Source organism: Zeugodacus cucurbitae, chromosome 3 (genome assembly GCF_028554725.1).
Source record: "Zeugodacus cucurbitae isolate PBARC_wt_2022May chromosome 3, idZeuCucr1.2, whole genome shotgun sequence".
In the NCBI taxonomy this organism is placed as follows: domain Eukaryota; kingdom Metazoa; phylum Arthropoda; class Insecta; order Diptera; family Tephritidae; genus Zeugodacus; species Zeugodacus cucurbitae.
The window spans coordinates 8930061-8952624 of NC_071668.1; the positions used below are offsets into that span (position 1 = coordinate 8930061).

The window sequence follows — 22564 nt, forward strand, 5'->3', positions numbered from 1 at the left end:
GCTATTTGGCCCTTATCATTCAGCTGCTGCCTGGCGATTAGCCACTTCCAGTGAGCACTTTAGCGCCACCGCCAACCTATAACCCTCCGTTAAGTATTGCGTCACTCTAGCGCGGCAGCAGCTTAACATATTATTGGACTCTAACCCAGTAGAGTGATGACGTTATTTAGTTGCTTGTGATTATTATTATTTTTGTTTTTTGTTGTTTTTCTTGTTGTTGTTGCCGTTGATATGCATCGCCATCAATTAGTGCATCATTTTATTGTCTAATTTCGTATAAGCATAGCAAATTGTCAGTAAATCTATTTTACTTACTTGTGACTTGTTGACCCACGTGACAAAGCCATGAGTCATCCAGTCCGTGGTAGACGCTTTAATACTTTGTTGCGTCTCATTCGCTGGCCTGCTATAAGCGGAGATGACATTACAAAATGCGTAAAGTTGTTTACTTGATTTTCTTGAGACACCTATTTGTTGCTGAGTGTGTCTGTAATAGACTTCCGGCTCGGTTTTAAGAGCACATATTAATTGTATGGAAAATTAAGTGTTTCTTCTGTGATATTTTTTTTTTTTTTGAAAGATAGGATATATGAAATATATACATAGAAGCCTCTCTTAACGGACACCTCTATTTGACGGTGCGGAAATTTTTTCATGCACCAAGTTAAATTTTTATAACAAATGACCCTCACTTAGGCGGACACTCTCACCACACACTCACCGTCAAGCGATTTTTGTCCGCCCAAGAGAAGTATTTAAATTTTGTGGATTGGATCTTCTGAATCTGTTTCACATATGTTTTATATACCGAAGTTTATGAATAATTTAAGTTCGTTCCTATATTCAGTATCTGATCTATGAAGTTTTTCTCGGTTCTAAGTAACTTACTACCCTCTTGGAAAGACTCAAGTGTATTAAGCTATCTATCGGTCATGGTTTGTACTATGCTTCATCGTTGGCTGGAGCCGAAATAAGTGAGGGAACTCTTTTATAATGATTACTCCCAAGATATGCATGTTGAACTTCAGAAATAAATCCGCCATTAGTAGAAAAAGGATTTCGATAATATCCCTAATAATACCTAAATATCAACTTTGATTAATTATCTGAATGAGCTAAAAGTTATACTTTTCAGTTGGGTTACTTACTGTTTTAAACCTCTAGAGGTCCTGGTAAACCAGTTATTGAAGCAGGGTGTATGGTCATAAATATACATGTGGTCCTAGCATTTGGATGACTAATATCTAAATAGACCTCCTAAGAACTTGTGAAGCCTTTATTACAGAATTAACTATTTTGATGATGTCACTTTAGCGAAGAATTTGTAAAAATAAAAATATATGAAAAGAGATCTTAAAATGCGTTATAGCAGATTTTTTGTTGTTGTTGTTGTGGTAGAAGACACCGTTCAAATAATTTTGAAGAATCTTCCGAGCTCACTATGTGTGTTTGTATACAAATCAGGGTTCATTTCAGACCCATAAATCAAATTAGCGGGCGAATAAAGAGTACAGGCCATTTGATATTCCCACCGATATGTAATATGTTTCTATGTAGGTTTTGAAGAAAATATAGGAAAAATAGTATAAAAAAATTATAAAATATTAAAAAACACACGTTTTCATTCCTTCGAGCCGGATTTGAACCAGCGACCTATGGATATCTACTCGCTTGCATTGCAATCGCTCGCAAGCCTCATTCAACTACAGTCCACCGCTCTACCAACTGAGCTATCGAAGGCGATGCACTTCAAAACGAAAATAACGAATGCTATGAATGCCATTTCGACTCAAATCAATTCACTTTTGAATACAAATGCATGAATGTAGAGGTGTATAAGACATAAAGCAAAGCGTACACGCTGCTGGCGGGCCAATAGCAAATTTGAAGAAACAAAGGTACACGATACAAGCGCGTCTTATCAGTGAAAATGTTAGCATTGTGCGGCATCGACTTTGTTAGCGCCACTACTATACAAACAACAAATACACCAACATACATACACTCGCATACATAAAACACCTATGCGAGCATATAAGACGAAATAAATTCATAAAGACAATTAGCACGGCATAGCACATAGTAATGTACCGGTTGCGGCTGCGGCCGCTTAAGTAAAGCAACAACAACAAAATTACGAGTAATGTGCATCGAGATAAGCGCAGCAGTTAAGTGAGCGATGGCTTGTGAGAAAGGATCCTAGGCACAGCGGTGGGCGCATGGAGGCATGAGACCGCCAACATTGACATGCCGTTGCATATGTTCTTATGTACCTACATGAAAAAAAAAAATATTTGTATATTCCTATGTAAAAAAAATATATGAATTAAGGTATATGAATTAAGGCGCTTCCAACGAAAATAATTTTGAAAGGAGTCGGTAGGAATGTGAAAGTGATATTTTTTTATATCATATATCTAAATTTGGCCTATAGCGTCCTCTAAATCACTGCAAGTAACGGGTGATTTTTTTGAGGTTAGGATTTTCATGCATTAGTATTTGACAGATCACGTGGGATTTCAGACATGGTGTCAAAGAGAAAGATGCTCAGTATGCTTTGACATTTCATCATGAATAGACTTACTAACGAGCTAACGTCGAATTTTCAGTGAATGGGCCCTAGAAAAGTTGGCAGAAAATCCGCTTTTTTATCGACAAATTTTGTTCAGCGATGAGGCTCATTTCTCGTTGAATGGCTACGTAAATAAGCAAAATTGCCGCATTTGGGGTGAAGAGCAACCAGAAGCCGTTCAAGAACTGCCCATGCATCCCGAAAAATGCACTGTTTGGTGTGGTTTGTACGCTGGTGGAATCATTGGACCGTATTTTTTCAAAGATGCTGTTGGACGCAACGTTACGGTGAATGGCGATCGCTATCGTTCGATGCTAACAAACTTTTTGTTGCCAAAAATGGAAGAACTGAACTTGGTTGACATGTGGTTTCAACAAGATGGCGCTACATGCCACACAGCTCGCGATTCTATGGCCATTTTGAGGGAAAACTTCGGAGAACAATTCATCTCAAGAAATGGACCCGTAAGTTGGCCACCAAGATCATGCGATTTAACGCCTTTAGACTATTTTTTGTGGGGCTACGTCAAGTCTAAAGTCTACAGAAATAAGCCAGCAACTATTCCAGCTTTGGAAGACAACATTTCCGAAGAAATTCGGGCTATTCCGGCCGAAATGCTCGAAAAAGTTGCCCAAAATTGGACTTTCCGAATGGACCACCTAAGACGCAGCCGCGGTCAACATTTAAATGAAATTATCTTCAAAAAGTAAATGTCATGAACCAATCTAACGTTTCAAATAAAGAAAAATTTTATGCGTTTTTTTTTTAAAAAAAGTTATCAAGCTCTTAAAAAATCACCCTTTATTAAATTAGGAGTTTTTTCGGAACTATCTCAGTTCATCTGGGTATATAGCTTCCAGAAAACATTATTTACCTAGTTCCATATCTCAATTATAGGGTCCGAAACATATATGTGGTAGAAATGGATCTACCGGGAAGCTGCGTAGTTGATGAGCTTGTCTCAAAACTGATATTGCTGAATGATTCCAGTATTATCTATTTATGGAATGTCTAGTTGGGTGAAAAATACTTTAAACTCTATGAATCTAAAGTCTTGGACTCGAAACACTTAAGCGGTAGCTTGGTTGGATTCATGATCTTCTTGTTAAAGTTATTTTTCCCGCTATTTAATGATTTTACGGAATATTAATGGCTTTGTGGAATTTCTATTCCTTTGAAGAAGATGTTACGTTATATGGATCTAAAGTCTTGGACTCAGAACCCAAGGGATAGTATTATTTGCTTCCTGATCTCCTTGTTAAAGTTATATTTTCTAAAATCGGAGAAGACGGTTTCTTTGAAAGCATACATGAAGTATTCAAATAATTCTTGGACGCTTAATGAAGTACCTTAAAAGTCGAAAAAGTTGTTTCCCAAGTGAAGGAAATGGTTTACTCAAGGTTCCGACTATTTTAGTTGCGTATGATGGATCGGTTGCCCATATCGGGTTACTTCAGACCACAAAGTGTTCTTAAAATCCGTGTTTATAATTTTATTTTCTCTTCTTCTTCTTCTTCCTCTTTCTCTTCTTTTCATTCTTATCCTTCTTATATTTTTAATATATTTTTTTAATTTTTTTCCGTTCCACGAAACACCAAATGTTATTGTTGTTCTAAAAAATTAAATTTTCCCATTAATTTCCTACAGGGTCGCTACGGCTGATAAGCGTCGTGTGCCGACAACAGATGCGGCATGTTTTTCCTGTTGATTTTTCCTACTTTTTTTCTTATTGTTTTTGTAAGCTGGCAGCTTATTTCGCTTGTGTGTGCATATGTATGTGTATAGTCTTAGCGCCATGTAAAGTAGAATTTAAGAAATGTACACTGATTTGACACACCAATTAGGATGTTCATAACAGCAATAAAGCAACAACAACAGCTGTACAGCATGCAGCAACAATTACCGCCAAAGTTAGATGTGGGTCCATTTTGGGATAATCAAAAACCCCGAAAAAGGCAACTCACATAGTAAAAAAAAAAAAAAACTACAACAACAACTGTAATGATTAACAAACATTTATTTATTTCGGTGAGAAAAAGGTGCACGCACACAAGGCAAGGCGATTTCGAGAATGTGAATTAAATGCGCTTAGGTGCGGTAGAAGATGCAGCGCTAAGCGCCAGGGAATGAGTCTGTGTAACTGAAATAACTGACAGCTTTGGGATAATTACTTGATATCATAAGAAATCGTGTGTACTTACATGCTTACAGTCATGTATATATACAGACACTGTTTGTGGTAGTTAAACACATTTTATGCGTGATCATTTTTCAATTCATCTTCACAGCATCAACATCAGCACAACTACAACTACACCAGCTTAACTTAACTTAGCTGCCTTAACGTTCTTAGCCAAAATGGCGCTATTCATTTGAAGCACATACGCACTTGCTTAAACGCTATTTAAGCACGACTTAGCAAAAACTATTTTCACACTAACACAGATGCTGTTATGTATATGTATGTATGTGTTTGAATGAACTCTGTTGCCGTTTGTCAGTTGATTTCCGCTGTTCTGTTCTGTTTTTTTTTTCGTTGCGTTTACTTTACACGCTTGATTGCTGGCGCTAACAATTTGGTAAAATCTTATAATATTTGTCTACTTTTAGTGGAAAATTCTTGTTTCTCATCAGAGCGCACGAATTCGTTGCGGATAATTTAGAGTGTTGGATGCGTGTTCATATAAACACACAAATGTATGTATGTATGTAGGAGAGTATGTTTTTCGAAATCGTGCGTGTCTTGTTATAGTTGTAAGTTATTATCATGTTAGTTTCATTCAATTTTCTGGTAAATTCTCTTAATTGTTATATTTTTCATTTTGGTATGAACAGGCTTTTACAAGAAATATTTCTCTTAATTGTTATATTTTCGATTTTGGTATAAACAGGCTTTTACAAGAAATATTTGGTGATTAGAAGTTCAAAGTTATTTATTTTGTGCTATTATTTATTTTTAATAAATTTCTATAAGAAATAAAATTTTCACAAATTTTCGAACTCGAAATTTTTTATCTTCGAAATATTTTTATTTTCGAAAATTTTCGAACGCGAAAAAAATAAAAAAGCCAAATTTGGAATTAAAAACACACTTGTAAAATTTCGAAGTCGAAAAATTATTTTCGAAGAATTTCGAACTTGAGAAAATACATTCAAAAAGCTTTGGAAAATACTTTGAAATGTTTTTATTTAAATGTAAATTGTATTTTGTAAATTTTTGAACTCGAAAATATAATTTCGAAAAATTTTGAATTCGAAAAAAATATGTTTTAGGAAAATTAAAATTGAAGTATTTATTTTTATATTTTTCGAACTCAAAAATTTATTTTCGAAACATGAAAATAGAAGTTTTTATATGAATTCAAGCTTAAATCAAACCAAATGGTAAAATTTTTTTGTGGACTACTAGATTTTACATCTTAAATCAATATAATATCAATTAGACAGAAAAGCTTTGTACAAAATTAAGAATACTAAAATCAGAGCTAGCGATGGAAGCTGGCTCGTTAATCTATCAATCAGAAATGTCTTTAAATTTTTAGAAGAATACCCGACAACATTCTTATCTAGTTATAAGTGTTTTGAACTATTTTTAGTCTAAAATCTCACAACTGTAGCTTTAAAGCTATTGCTACCGTTTAAGAATCCTAATTCTAGTTGCGAAATTCGGGAGCATATAATTCTTCGCACAAAAAGGATCTCTTAACTCAATACAACAATCTGTTTCAGCATATTTATGCAGCTTCTTATTCTTATTATTATTCCACTCCAATTAAACTGTCGAAAATCGCTTGCAAATACCAACAGTACTTCCTCCGCCCATCCGCACAGCTGGCGTATTCCCTCAACCTGCTGGTCATTGCGTCGCGTTCCATTACTGACACATTTACTCGGCTTCGCTTTGCTGTCGTTGAAGTGCCTCAACACATTGCGTCGATCATCTTTTATCCATATTTTAACGATATTCATCATGCCACATTGTTGACGAGTATCTTGTAGTATCTGGTATCTCATATATCTGCCGCATAAAATGTGCTTAACTTAGTGCAAGTCATCATCTGCTTCTTGAGGAGTTTTTGTGTAATTTTATTGAATGAATATGAATGGGCGCTGCCATCAACGAGCCACTACTGCTGCTTTGGGTGTTACAGTTGCTCCTGCTGCCTGCTGCTGGTGCTGTTTTGCGCCGGCGTGTCGTTTCATCGCCTAAAACGGTTGCACTTCTCATTCTGCTGCTCCTTTGTTCGCCAATCAATTGATCTTCTCGAGTGTATTGAATATCAATATTTAAGTGGGCAAGCAAAGTGTGGCTTCCTTGTTTTTATCCATTTCTACACTCACAATGACTCTTATTTATTGTTGTTATTTTTGTTTTTTTTTTTTTTTGTTTTCCTGTAAGCAATAATTATTTTATCTCGCAGTTTTGTCTTGTAATTTGTTAATGGAAGTACGCATGTAATTGATTTCCCTTGTTATTTTTCTTTCTTTTATGTTTCAGGCTCTTGTTTTAGCGTGAGTGTGTGTATGACTCTTATGCGTATGTCGTGGTTTGTGAAAATATTTTGAGCCGGAAGTGTAGTCAAGGAAATACCAAATCAATGTTTAAAAGCAATTTGTTGAGCAGGCAGACTGTTGGAGGAGTGTTAAAGGTAAGTGATTTGTGTATTTATTTACTTACCCATGTACAAATTATTTTAGTAGATGGTTCAGTTAGATAGAAAATATCTATAATTTGATATTTAAAAAGTTTTTTTTTTTATTTATTGGCTGGTTGCATGAAAGTAGAGTTCGCAAGAACGTCTGACCGCAAGCTGCTGCATTTCTATCTATCATACCGTTCATAAAGCTCCATCGTGGGCTCTAAATCGTATGTATATAAATAATTTAATCCCGACAGAAAGCCGAATATATAGGCAACAGTATGGCGCAGTGCAAAAATTTTTATGTAGCTTGTTCCTCCTAAGATAATCGGGTATTTTCGTATATGAAAAATTAAAATATATGTGTAGCCTATATTAAGGCGTTGAGTAAAAACTATTATCGGATATGTTTCTGTTTGATTTCTTTTTCTGAGTACTTTGAGAAAATATAGTTAAAGCCATCCGCTTGTTACTGCTGTCTTTGCCATCTAGAATGAAGTCGCTTGAGATTTAAACCAATTTCGACTCCATGTCTCCAAGTCTTTTGATTATGCCAGTTTATTTGATTTATACCATTTATACCAGTTGTTTGTGCGATTGGAAACTCTTCAATTAATATGAATATTTGAATTGAAAGTCAAATATAGAAAAAAATTTTACGTCAGAAACTTCATAAAAAAAGTCTCAACATTCGCACGAGTTTTCATTCCGATTAATCAGTGGGGGAGTGGAATATACTTAAACGAGTTCGAAATGATGTGTGGTGTAGATACTCATACCTGCAAATAAGTATCTTCATTTCTCTCTCTTTCATCTCCATAGCTTCGACAGCCTCAGAAATCTATAAACTTGACAAATCTTGGAAGGAGGTGGCTCGGGAATATTTCGTGCCCTCTAAAGCTCACACAATACATTTACGAATGTTAGTAGATTCTTTGACAGATCTCAACCCAGTAGAAGTTATGGATGCTGGCTACCTATTTCTGAGTACTTTGTAGACATTTACAGAATTGTCATAATCTAGTTCTAAGACGTTCTATACATAGTCTCACAAAAGCCGGACAGTCAAAAAGGAAGTACCGATGGCTCTTTCTTGCGTTCTTTTAAACATCTTGGATAAACAACATTGATGAACGACCGCATGGAACCCTACAGTTACGGAAAAGCAAACGTGGCTAAGAATCGTAGTTCCCATATGATCGCAAGTAATGACAGTTGGCCAAGATCCCATCGTTTGGTTTCCGAATTGTATTGCTGATCCCCGAGATGTACAAGTAGACATGTTCTTTGTGATACCAAACAGGTCACATCTGCTACGACGATTACTTTCAAGGCCAGTTGATTGATCTGAACGATTAAAGTTATGAGATCTGAGGTGTTTAAAACATAGTCTTACTAAAGCCGGGCAGTCAAAAAGGAAGTACCGATGGTTTTTTCTGGCGTTCTTTTAAACATCTTGGATAAACAACACACTCGTAGAACGAACGACCGCATTGAATCCCTACATCTACAGAAAGGCAAATCTGGCTAAGGGTCGTAATTCCCTTATAGCGATGTTAGTACGGATGGTTGGCCAACCTCACCAAGCTCATACGAGATCCAACCGTCCTGTAGTAAGCCAGAAAAAGAGAGTGGTTCTAAGTATAATACAATAATTTTGAAAACTCCTTGTAGGCTCATCAGTTTTCCAGTCTCCAACGATTTTTATATGAATGGGTAGTCATTCGATTTTTTTCCACGAATATTTTTTTCAAATCAACTTGTTTCTGTTTTTTTTTATAAGTTTCTTCTACCAAAATTTCTGATTTTTCTAATCTTCCAAGATTTTATAGTATTTTCTAATATTTTATTTTGCTTTTCACTACTTCTTCTTCTTGGAAAATTGTCTTCTCTCACTCCTTCAACTCCTTCCATTCCCAGTAAATAAAAACCAAGGTCGCATATATATTTTTTGTATAAAAATTTTGTTTTATATTTTTTTCTTTCATTCGTTGAGTTTTCTTTGTTTTTGTTCTCAAATATATATTTATAAATAAATAAAAATGTGTGTTTTGTTTCTTATTTATGTTGGTGTGTGTGTGTGTGTCTGTGAGTGTTGTTTATAACATTTCAACATAATTTTCAGTATTTTTTCCACTTAAAAAACGAAATCGTTAAAAACTACATACATACATACACATATATATATATATATATTTATCGTAGTTATAATATATACTAATTAGAAACAAAAATTCTATATATTTATATATAATAAAATTTATATATATTTATAATAATTATTTTTGTTTTGTTTTTTTTTTTGTTGATTGCAATATTCTTTAGGAAAACATACACATACATTTATGCATATACAATTACATACAGTATATTGATAGTAGAAAAAACACTTTACAAAATAGTTATGCATAATTCTTTTTTTGTTTTTAATTTCATTTAAAAATAGTATCAACATATTCGTCACACAACTGCACAAACAATTTGAATATAATTTAATTTAATTTAAAAAAAAATGCTAAAAAATACTTAAATTTTAAATTTAAAAAATATACATATACATTAACATAAGTATGTAAATAATAAGTAGTATAGGTCAGTATATTATTCGAGGGCAATTGGTGCAAAACCGACGGCGGCTGCGGGCAACTGACCGCGTGCCGCGCAGCGCAGCTGTGACACAGCAACAAATATACATACATATGTAAATTATTTATAATTGTTGTAGTTGTTGTGCTTTTTGCTTTCTACTCGCTTTATTGTTAACTATAAGCTATAATCAATTAGAATTTTCACATACAAACATATATAAATATAAATATATATATATTGATAGAGCGATATGTACACCGATATTTATATGCACTTGCTGTTGCTTGCTGCTGCGTGCTCTCTCTTCGATTCGAAAGAAAGCGCAAATCATATAATTTTCTATGGAATTTCAATAAAAGCACTTTTTCCCAAAATTCAATTTGAATAATTTATTCATTTCTGTTTTCTTTGACTCGCTTATTCAATTGAATTCAATCAGCTACAGTGACTACGAATGACACAATTCGATTGTAAAAAAAAAAAAGAAAAAAAACGAAAAAAAAATTAAATTAAATTATAAAAATACAAAAACAAATGCTATTTTTACGCGCTTTACACATTACAATTAACAAGACATTTATTAATATTAATTAATTTATTTAAAATTAATAATAAAAATATTTTATTGTTTATTTATTTTTTAACACTACTGTACAAATTATTGCGCTCAGCTAGCTCAGTTGCGTTTGCGCAGAGAAGTAGTACGATCCACAAATAATACAAAATAGTTGGCAACGCGTTAGAAGTACGCGGCTTAAGGCATGCGCTCAGCAGCGCCGTTAGTTGAACAGTAGTTGTGCGGCGGCGGCGGCGGTGGAGGCGGTGATAATGATGATGATGCTCACTTCATTGGGCGATAGGTGGCGGCGCGCTCTCTTATTCTAACTCCATTGCGCTCTCAATATACTCTCTTGTGGGGTCGCGAAATGTGTGCGCTGCGCTCTCACCGATTGTCGAACGTCTTGGCAGCCTGGCTGTCAATTGTGACAATCATTTTTGGTGGTTTTTCTCATTGAACGCGCTTCTGCAACTGTCTGCTGTGTTAACTCTCAGCTTTGCGCGCGCGCTGTGCTCTCTTTGTTTACTACATGTGTTTTGTCCACTTATTAACTTGCTCTATTTTAAGAAATAAAGTCTAAAATGTATACTTAAAATTCATAATATTCAGTCCATTTTGTTTGCATTTCGTTTAATAAAATTTAAACTTATTAAAGCGTGAAGCGGCTTGAAATCCAGCATTAAATGCTCTCTCATGCGTTTGCGCTCCCGATGCGTGTGCTCGTGTGCACGTATGCGTGGTGTGGGAGAGAGAGAGTGAAATTCCGCCTTAAACGCTTCGCGTGAACTCTGACCTTTCGTCCTTTAGCGAGCGCATAGCGGTTGCTCTCTCTCTGTTCCAGTTCCGCTCTAATGGCGTTGCTAACGAATTGGCGCACACACACACGCATGCCGTGTGACGTGTCTCTTTCACTCTTTTTCGCTGCTGTCCGTCGCAACAGCTTGTTGACTTGATGCACACACACACGAACACGATCACGCATCCACATACACATACACTGGTCGTTCGGACACATCAAATTTTGGTCGATGTATTCGTAATACGCCATCGACGACATTGGTTTTGGCTTCTGGTACAATTTGCATTCGTTTCTCTCTTTTATCTTGTTAACGAATATCAACAGTTAATCGTTATTATTCGTTTCGTCTGGTTGCTTCTTCCTCTGTTGCCTTTGTCGTTGTCGTGTTTCGAGCATTTCATTTACTGTTAATTGCTGTTGTTAACTTGTTTTCTTGCTTCCACATTAGCAGCGCCTTATTACCGACACCCACAACCGACCACCGTCATATCCTGATAGTTCTTTAGCACAACGGTATTCTGATCATTCAGATAGAGCATTGAGATGCCCTCCAACTGTGTTGGCACACAGCAGGCATTTGGTACCTTTCGCGGATTGAGGTTATTGACTAAGGTTTGCACGACCGCATGATTTGTCGAATTCAAATGTTCGGCCAGCGGGAATGGACATTTGCCCTGACAGTAGAATGCATCATAACCCGGCGGCGCCACAATCCAATCACTCCAACCGACATCTGCAAAGTCCACATACAGCGAATGTCGTCGGCATATCTCATCACTATTTTTCCTACGATGCGCCCGTCGATGATGACCGGCACGCTTCGAACGCGATGAACTGGTCGTTGTATCACGCGCCGTACGCATTCGATGTTTGCCATCATCGGTGTAGGCATAGAGCACTGGTTGTTTGTGTTGCCAACTATCGTGTGGCTCGTCGACGCTGCGTCGCAGTCGTACATGCTGATGTTGCGCAGGTTTGAGCGTACGCGGCGTTCGCACCTCAATCAGCAAACCGTAGTTCTTTTTCGGTGTCGCCAACCACCGATCCACCGCTCGCTGCACGTCGAAACTCACCTTTTCGGTGCTATTCAAATGCACCATTTTGTTATCCAACAGCTTATAGCTGGGCTCACGCTTGCCACGCACACCCACTCGTGTAATGTCGTAGACGAGCACTTGGTAGCTTGTTCGATTCACCAGGTGCTCGCTAAGCACTGCATCGCTGATGGCTTCACGTGATAGCTGCAGATCAGCAGCTCGCAACTTCTCCTCGTTGGGTATGCTCTTCACGTTGAAGTACAAACGAAACCGATGATGATGCGGGAATCGATCGTCAATTTTACTTTCTGCAAAGGGAAGAGAGAACGGGAAATGAAAGTTGAATTAGTTGAATACATCGGATATGATTTTATAGCTTAAAATATAAAATAGGGATAATAAAATAGGGATAAAATAATAAATCATTTTTAAAGCTAAGGGTCGAATTCTTTCCGTATTATTGATCACACTATCATTCTTTGAACTATATGCGAGACTTATCAATAATTGTAGTATCTGCGAAGATGACTTCAGGTCTTTGATGTCAGGATCATTTAAGATCGGTTAGACAGAATCAATGGGAATGCAAAACTCGCGAAAAAGTTGAATGACTTAGAGCTTTCTGAAGTAAAATGAAAAGAGTTTACTTCGTTCAAGGCGTTATTTCACTTCTCCAGGCGATCTCAAAGGTTCTGAGGTCGGTTAGACGTCGAAAAATCAATGAGAACAAGAACCTCTTGAATATTTTTTTCAATATCGACTATGGAATGTTAAATGAAGAGAATCCTCAGTTCGTCTACCTCTTTCGAGTCGAATTGGATCTTTGTAATGGATCTTATATAGACATAGCTTGATAATTAGCCCGCTAGTTGCTCCTCTTTCGACTCTTGGATCAACCTCAGTCGAAGTTTGCGCAATCTCCGCTTCAAATAATGCAAGGATCCCCTCAAAGAGATATGGCATCACCGTAATTGACACAATATTGAGTACTTTACGTCACACTCAGCTGCCATTGAGTTGCAAAATAAACACTCACAACGCTCGAAACAATAGAATTCACACATTCCCACAGTCGTCCCCGTGGCTGACTACAATTGTAATGCAATGGCAACCCGCCGTTGTCGCTGCAGAACAACGCTTAGCGCTGAGACTAAAGCGACACGAACAATAACAAATTATTCGCAGTACTTGAAATCTAAGCGGGAATGCGCCATAGGTAACAAACGCTGCTGGAATTTGTTATGAACACCTTTCGAGGCGAATCTCAAGTACCCCGGCACAATGGCCGAGCACTCGAATGCACAGTAGGATTTTAAGGATTTTGCATTAAGCGGTAAATGAAAGGATCGCCCTGCACACACACACACGCACACACTTGCAAGAGTCTCAGTTACAAAGCATTTGCTGTGATGCACCTTTTTGTCTCTGCTCGTTGTTTTTGTTGCTATGCTGCACGTTGCACTTGCATTTCGCACCAATCGCGCACAGGTAAAACGGACATTTTGGTGGGCCTAACTGTCGCTGTCGATGTGTGACTCGAGCCATTTGAGGTCCAGGCCAAGCCAAGCTGTTTGCGTGATTCGCTCGAGCGTTTCGTGCATTTTGCGCTTCTTTGTAATCGCTTTTGGCATTCGTGCTCGCAAATATGCTTTGTAATAATTGTTATTAGTTAAATTGTGCTGGCAGAACAAGTGTTTTGTATTATTATGTGTAGACACTTAACTAAACAATATACGTATGCCTTATATATGTGTATATGTGTATTTGTGTTTTGGCTTAACGCATTTCCATTGAATCGATTTCAAGGTCATTGCGCGCAAAACAATTCCGCATTCAGGTTGTGAAGATGCTGCTCTTCACATAAATCACCGAAATAATAGTATTTGAAGTGGCGGCGTTAGATTGTGGCACAAATGGGCTGAGCTAAATTCAAGTGTATGTTGCATGAAGATACCTCAATAGTGGATGCTACAGATTGTAGTTTTTGGTTTCAGTACATTGAGGAGCTGTGATTTTTATTTCATAATATATTTTGTAAAGGGATTCTCGCATTAAAATTTCATTGCACCATTATACGAAATCCGATAATTCTCTAGGTGAAAGATTCGATTTTGCCAATTTGGGGTTAAAATCAATTTTGAAATACTTATATAATCGAGAAAATGTTACAAATAATCTATAATTTCAAAAAACCTTGCTATAGGTCTATTTTTTTCATTTTTTATAATTTTCTTTGAAGTCGCTTAATTAAGCGAATTTAGAACTCTGAGTGTTCTTTTGGGTTTTAAAAGCATGATTATACAATTTATAAGCCAAAAACTCCGTCAGCAACCTCAAATCTTATTACCGTTTTCTTAAAGCCAAGTTATGTTACTTAGACTAATGGAATTATGTCTTCTAAACTTTTAATTAATCATACTTAATTTAATCTGTAATTTGAAATCGATTGGTTTTTACTGACTTCATTAAGGTCGCTTAATTAAGCAATTTGAAATTTCGAGTGTTCTTTTGGTGTTTGGTCACAAAATAATTTAGCTTATATGACAATCTTCAAAATCAAGCACAGATTATATGAGAGACAACTCAATTAAGTCAATTTTGCTAATTTTCGTTTATAAAATTAAAGCTTCTGGATGTTTCAAAATAAATTCTTAATTATAGGGATCTTCATAGACTATTTAAAAGTGGAACATCTCTAGAAGGTTCACAAATTATATTAAGAGAACATATTGTAGTAGATTGTCCATGCGGTTCAACAGCTAATGATTTCATAAGTATTGAAATATCTTAGTCAGATGATGAGTCATCAGAGACATCAAGTTAATGAAAGACACTAATTTCGAGAATTGATCAGCAAATGACTAATAGTATACATGAGGACATCTTGTGAGTTCAGGGGACTGCAAAAGCTGCTTTGAGATCTGATGTGTATTTGGTCTTACTTAAAATATAATAACTGAGTTAAAGTTAATTCAATAGGGGGCCGACGGTAATCTATATGCTATTGGAAATTTTCTCATTAGAGACCCTAAAGCTTCAAAACTTTAAATATAAATAAGAAATATAATGAAATAATTTTCGCCACTCACCTATATGTGTAAAACTTCGTACTGTATTCGCCGAACGTGACAGCATACTCGGCCTGCGTATATTATCCATATCCAATTCGTGGCCCATAATTTGCGCATACAATTGTTTCATCGCTTCGGGTATGATGATTTTGGAACGATCAATTTTTGGTGGCCTCTTCATATTGAATAGCGACAGAAGGCTATTCTCGATTTGGACTAGCGTCGAAGGATCGGGTTTCAATTTGTCCCCAATAATCTCCTTATTACTGTATGTGGCGGGTTCTGTGACATCGCTTGTGCTCTCATCCTCGCTGCTATCGGCATCGACATCATCGTCGCTGTCGGACGCGGCGGATGCGTTTTTAGACTTAGGAGGCGCATTGTAGGCCTGTCTGGCATCCTGCGCTAGTTTTTCAGCAGCTTCTAGATGCGCTGTGGCGCTTTCATCGCTGACGGCTGTCAAGCGTTCTGCCGTCGCTAAACGCTCGTTCGCATCCGTCGCTGTCGCTGGTTGTTGCTCGGCAGCAATTTTGCTGTGTTGTTGCTGATGATGATGCTTATGATTTCTGTGCCGCTTGCTGTGCTCCTGTATAGCCATTTTATTGGTTGTTGTAATTTCGCTTTTCACTTCTTCTGCTGCTTCTGCTTCGTGCACTTGTTCACTTAACTTCACTGTTGCACTTATTGCTTGCAACTTTTTAGTACTTTTTGTTTTTATTGTTGCTGTTTTATCGCTAGTATTTGCTAATTGTTGCACTTGCACTGCGTTGTTGTTTCTGTTTTTATTTGTTGTAATTTCTACTAAATTTTGCTTATCGTTCACTTCGTTGTGTTTTTGTTGTTTTGTATTCACTTTATTGAATTTGTTTTTGTTTTGTTTCACTTCACTGCTTTGTTCTTGATTATCCTTGGAACTAGTTGGATTGAAATTATTACCGTTATTTGTATAAATAATATCACTATCACTGCGCTTATTGTAGCTGAAGATCGTAGCGATCGATGTTTTTGCTTTTGTTTGTGGTTGTGTTCTCTTGGTCACTGATAACGCGGTTATATCGATAACTGGGCTTAATGCCGTTAATTGTCTGCTTGCCACAAATTGTTGAGTATTATTATTATTGTTGTTGTATTTTGTGTGTCGCGTGTCACGGCTTTGCTCCAATTGCAATAAGTCTTGCTGCTGTTGCTGTTTCAGTTCCTTTACTGACGGTGATATCGCCTGTATGAAACTCGACGTAATATCCTCGGTGCTAGCAACTTGAACGAACGGTTGAAAAGTCGCCAGCACTGCGAGGAGTAGAAGCCATGCGCGCATGGTCGCTTTCAACTCTGAAACGATACAAAACCATGGAAAATGGCTCAGCGTTAGTCAAAGGGTTAACAACGGATCGAACGAACGAATGGTGTTTAAAAAACTGCGAGCGACCGAACGAACGAACACGCCAACTAAACGGTTGAGTAGCAAATGCCAAGTGCTTGGCATTAGCTAACTAACTAAGTATATACATGAACGGACAACTGTAGGCACTACGCTACGACAATATTGAGCGCAAGTTGAGTGAGTGTAAATACTCACAACTGAGAGTAACAACACCAGCGAACAAGTGCAGCGTTTAACGTACTATTTGCTGTAGTAGTGATGATGGCTGGTGTTTGTGGTGGTGGCGTTGATGGTGGTTGGGAGCTCAAGTATCTCTGGCATGCTTAGCAGTATCATAACTCTGAGCGCAAGTGAGAGCGCGCATGCTTTTATAAGGAAATGGGCGCTTACTTGCGGTAGAGGCGTGCAACTAGTTATTGTATAGCTCAATTAATAAAATTTTCTAACTCAATTTACGCTCAAAATTGAGTGGAATATAACTCCCATGAGTTTTTATTTAATAAATTTATAATAAATTGATTAACTCAATTACTCTCACACTCCCAATACAAAAGTATCAGCATTTGAAGACTCTTCCACACTCTCAGACTCCCTGATACTCACTATATACTCTTCATACATAAGTAAACACACGACACGTCTGCTTGCTGCATACAGCAACAACAATGATCGTAGTACAACAACAATAATCTTACTACTAATCAACAAGCTAGTTCAGCGCTCTCTCTCAGCTGAAACCCTTCGCAATATTCGCGCTACAATCGCATGTACCTGCTGCAATGCCAATGCAATACTCGTCGTTGCACTTGCGCAGCTGCGTATTTACCCATACAAGTGCACTGTCGCTTGCAACAGGTACAATGCGTGGTGTTAGTAGTAGCCGAGTATTTCCGCGTATTCGCTGAATGATTTCGCGCGCAAGGAAGGGCAAATGGCAAGGCATATCCTTTTCACTTGTTTTTTTCTCGGTCAATGTATTTTCCTCTATATATGTTATAGCATACAGGTATCTTTTTGTACGTGTGTATGCGTGTGCGCTGGCATGCAAATATTCTATTTTTCGATGGGCGTTATTATGCCATAAATGAAAATATGCAAATACAATAAAAAATATTACATTCTGCAACTACCGCTAATGTAAGAATTCTGGGTATTCCCAAGGATAATGATCAAAGCATCAGCAAAGTGTTTATCAACAGGCATGAATTGCACTATTAACTTGCGCATATTGTTTTGCTGTGGGCAAAATGCGAAAAAACCCGACGCGCTGCAGTGATACAATTATTATTTTGCGTGTAATATAAAATGAGTTTCCTTTAAACTCAATCTATTCAAAGTACGGACACTTGGTTTCGTATAATCCGATCAATATCCCACTAAATCTTCTTAATTGACATTAGCAGTAGAGTTCTGCTCCGAAAATTTGTTTTTGGGACGTAAAAATTAGTTTTGCCGTTATGATATTATATTACCGAAGCTTCTAGTCCATTTAGATTTAATAAAGAATATTTTATATGTTTTAAGACACCATTTAGCCCACTAAATCTTCTTAATTGACATTAAATGTAGAGTTCTACTCCGAAAATTTGTCGCTATGAAATTTTGTTACCGAAGCTTTTAATCCTTTTACATTTAATAAAGAATATATCAGAAGCGGTATATATAGTTACTAGATTAAGAAAGAGGATCACATAATCCTTTTTAGGTGTTGAAAAATAATTTTACTGTCGCTTTGATACCATTTGGCGTCAGAAAATAGTGTGTCAGAAGGGGTCTATAGATATTAGAGCATGAAAAGGGTTCACGATTCTCATATAAGTGTGTAACTATATATATATCTGTAGTAGTTCGTACGGAAAAGCTTCCTAAAAGCTTAAAATTTTTATAAATTATATATAAATACCTATTTGTACTGACCAAATTTAGTGATTTACCGCTTGATTTCTATGCATTTCCATTTATGTATATCCTAACCCAATAATTTCTATACAAATTTGCTTGATTTCACCTAGATGTCCGCCTAGATATGTATTCTAAATTTTGTATGCAATTTGAGAAAGGCATGGCATTCATTTGTTGTTGTTCCAATGTATATAAGATTAATTTCCTCCCTAAAAATGTCTAAAGAAGGCATTTTTATTAGAAAAAAGTTGTTTTCTGGCACATTTGATAAAATCATTCATTGCAAATACGTCAGAGACTACAGGAAGCCTAAAATACCGAAGTGAAGCTAATTTTGCTCCTTTACTGTAGCTTTTCAAGACAATTTCTCGGCAGAAGAACTAAGAAATTGTCGCGGTGCACTTTCTAGTATTACTAATTCCGATATTTGGTCATTTGGTTGTCTCCTTGGATTCAGTATTTCACTCACAGATAATTCAGAAAATTAAGACATACATACAACAACAATATTAGCAGAGACAGAAGGAATATGTAGCACCTAAAATGTTTCAATATTGATTATTGCTTTATCTGAAACCTTAGAAAACACTTCATAATTCGAAATAGAGTTCTAAAAGTTATCTGCTAGACCAAGATCATGGTGATATGAGCTCCCAAGGAGATAGTGATAGTCATGGCCAGTTTTCAGCTTTGAAACTGTTTTTTTATATTCTTAAGTCAATTCTTTATCAATTACAATCAAATCAAAATCGAAACTATAAAATTTCCTACACCGTCACATTTATAATTTTCCCAAGCAAGGTATTTTTGAGCGCTCCTCGCTCACGCCTAGTTAACTTCATCAATCTAGATACATATGTATCGTATATAGGTACAAATGTAGCAACAAAAACAACAACTTGTGCAATATGCAATTAGAAATCGACAACAACAACAATAAAACCATACACCAAAATCTTCGACGACTTAAGCGAGGGTATAAAGAATCCAAGACAGCGGCACTTCTGAGGCGAAAATGCATTTTTCCAACCAATTTACTAAATGATCGTTTGCCATAATTTCTGTGAGCACTTAAAAATCCAAAAAAATATAAGTAAATGCCTATAGATATACTCGTATAGTGTATATTGAATAATATCAAAGTATTTCTAGTAATAAATGTCATTTCCGCTGTCGAGATTTTAAGATTTTTATCTCAAACAAAGCGATGGGTGTCGCTTAGACACCATTGGAGAGAGGGAATTCATAAACCAAAAAAATTATTAACGAAAACAACAAAAAAAAAAAAAAAACAATTTTGAAAAGGCATGAAACGTGTACGAGAACACCAAGAAAATCACAATCACAGCAACAATTCATAATCAACAGCTCGGCTAACAAGCGCAACTCAGAAGGGCCGTCGAAGAAGAGGAAGAACCCGCATAAAATAACTAAACTGAAATTTATTATTATGCTTGCCACGTTTAGTGTGTACAACACTAATGTAGCACCATAACTGTGTTACGAACAAATTATAAAATTACAACAACAACAACAACAACAACAATCAGTGTAGAAATTTACTTGTTTTTTTTTTGGTGCAGCTAAATTTTGTTAGATTAAAATCTTATCGCATTAAGTATGCAGACTCGAAATCGAAGACTCGCACTAAGTGGAGTGCAACAAGGTAGGCAGCAGCAACAAATTTAGAGAAAATCTTAAAAATTGAGAGAAAAAAAACACCAAAAATTATTCTTTAGCACACGCCAGGGGGTAATTGAGTTTAATTCCTTGCCACGATGAGCTATGAGCGTCCGAACGTGTATGAACCCAAGATCTTGACGAGCTGATAATAAATCAGGTATCTTCGCGTGTGTGTGTATCGGAAAATTAGACGCTTTGCTATGAAATTATGAGTGGATCAGTGACAATTGCCGCCGTCGCATAACAAAAAATAACAACATTGAATTACAACAACAACAATAAACTTGCTACAACAACTCATTATACCGCCCTCTCCAAGCAAATGTGGCAATGAAAGTAACGAGAGCATGGTCCACGCGCAAACCATGTCCTGGAAATTCCCCCCATAAAAATCACCGCACAACAACAATAAAATACAAGAAGTAATAATCATATGCGGTCAATAACTTCTCACGCACAGTAGACGCATAGAATCGTACCTGTACCAAGAACAATAACATATATTATTGTTGTAGCTGACATATAGTGTAGATATGTATATATAGATTACGCTTTCTGGAGCAGCGAACACACGAATTTTGCGATGAATGAATTGCGGGTGGGAATTTCCACCAGCTCAACAACAGCTACTGAAAAAATCAACAACAAAAATCTCTGCATAGTAGCTCGCTAAAAGCGTGGTATCACCAAAGAAACCTGCTCTGCGCAGCTTTCTACGTACAAGCTTGAACACACGTCCACAATCTAGATTATTAAGAATATTACCGTAGTATCACAGACTTGCCCTGTTAAATATCCGATTTATATGCGATATTTTATATTCTAAAGCATATTCATTTAGTCACAAAATTATTATTGAGCGAGAAATTAGCATTAATCGCGCCAAATTTTGTATACAAATTAAAAAATTATCCACAACTTGTTTGTGTGGCGCGCTCGCAATTATTTGCCTTACTTAATATGATTTTGTTATAGTTTTGACAACGCATATGTAAATGAGCTGCTGATCACACGAGATAAGCGAATTTGAATTTCTTTACAAGCGAACACACAGAGAGAGAGAGAGTTGTTGTATGTTTACCTATGCTTGAAGGCTTTTTTCGGGTTCGAATTTTATGACTCAGCAACAGGGTGTATTTTCGAGGGGATAGGTTAACCCTTTTGTGCGCCTGTGGGGTATTGCGGCAACAGCCTCTTGGGTGAGTTCATAATTAAGAAGACTAATACCAACTTACTACAAATACGAAATTATTACTCTTGAAGGGAACCGGTGGGAAAGAAGTGATTATTTAACAAGAAATTTTATTCAATAAGTAGGTATGAGGTCAAATTTCACTAATTGACTCTATTAGAGTAAAATTAAAATATGTTTTAAACTATTCAATCAAGTGTGCTTCAGAAAGCAAAAATTTACTAATTGACTCAATTAGTGGGGTTAGGAATCCCGCATTTCACTAATTTACTTAATTTTTTGATTTTATACTATACATAGGACAGTTAAATTTCACTAATTGACGCTATTAGAGTAAGGAAACGAAAAAATGTAATAATCGATAGATAGGAGAAATGTAATAATTGATTCAATAAGTAGATATGGGATGGTCAAATTTCACTATTTGACTCAATTAGAGTTAGGAAACGAAAATATATATTAATCGATTCAATCAAGTTTGCATCCGAAAGCAAAAATGTACTAATTGACTCAATTAGTGGGCTTAAGAATCCAATAATTTACCAAATTACGTAATTAGTTAGCTTAAGTAATAAAAATTCCACTAACTAACATAATTATTGGCCTTCGGAATCGTAAAATTAAATAATTGGTACGTTTAGGAAAACAAACAATCATTAATTGACTCAATTATTTAAGCTTTGGTAATGAAAAATTCATTTAACAACTTAACAACACATTTAGTTTACTAAAAATGAATTAATTGACTCAATTAGTAGGCTCAATAAATTAGAAATTTCTTAATCGACACAATTCATTGAGTTTAGGAAAGTTCAAATACACTTATTACTACCTTTAGTGGGCCTATGAAAGGAACAAATTAACTAATTAACTCAATTAATAGCCTTAGTAAAAGAAAAATTCACTAATTGACTAAATCAATGTTTGTGTTTTAAAAACCTCACTGAAAATTAAAATTGAAATTTTTGTTGAAAAATATACATTCTCACAAGGACTTTCTCTTCAACTTTCTCAAACAGTTTGCCCATTCTTTAATTACATACAATTAATTGAAAATTTGTTGCCAAAAACGTCATTTTTGTACATTTTGAACATGTTTCCTTTTAGGCAACAAAATAATCACAACCAATTGAAACGTG

General features: G+C 36.1%; 1 protein-coding gene and 1 non-coding gene across 6 annotated transcripts in view; both read right to left on the reverse strand.

Moving 5' to 3' along the window:
* Positions 1-1625: 1625 nt before the first annotated feature.
* On the reverse strand, positions 1626-1740 carry Trnay-gua (transfer RNA tyrosine (anticodon GUA)). The gene is made up of 2 exons: positions 1704-1740; positions 1626-1661 (listed from the first exon to the last, which is right to left on the reverse strand). It is a non-coding gene; the product is annotated as a tRNA-Tyr (tRNA).
* Positions 1741-9178: 7438 nt separating this feature from the next.
* Positions 9179-22564, reverse strand: part of LOC105217010 (protein decapentaplegic) — a 114051-nt gene continuing 100665 nt past the window's right edge. For all 5 annotated transcript variants that reach the window (XM_054228155.1, XM_054228160.1, XM_054228159.1 and 2 more), the window contains exons 3-4: positions 15286-16596; positions 9179-12504 (exon numbers count right to left, since the gene is read on the reverse strand). In XM_054228155.1, the coding sequence (XP_054084130.1) occupies positions 11618-12504; positions 15286-16582 (2184 nt within the window). In that variant the 5' untranslated portion in view covers positions 16583-16596 and the 3' untranslated portion in view covers positions 9179-11617. The remainder of the gene's footprint in view (positions 12505-15285; positions 16597-22564) is intronic.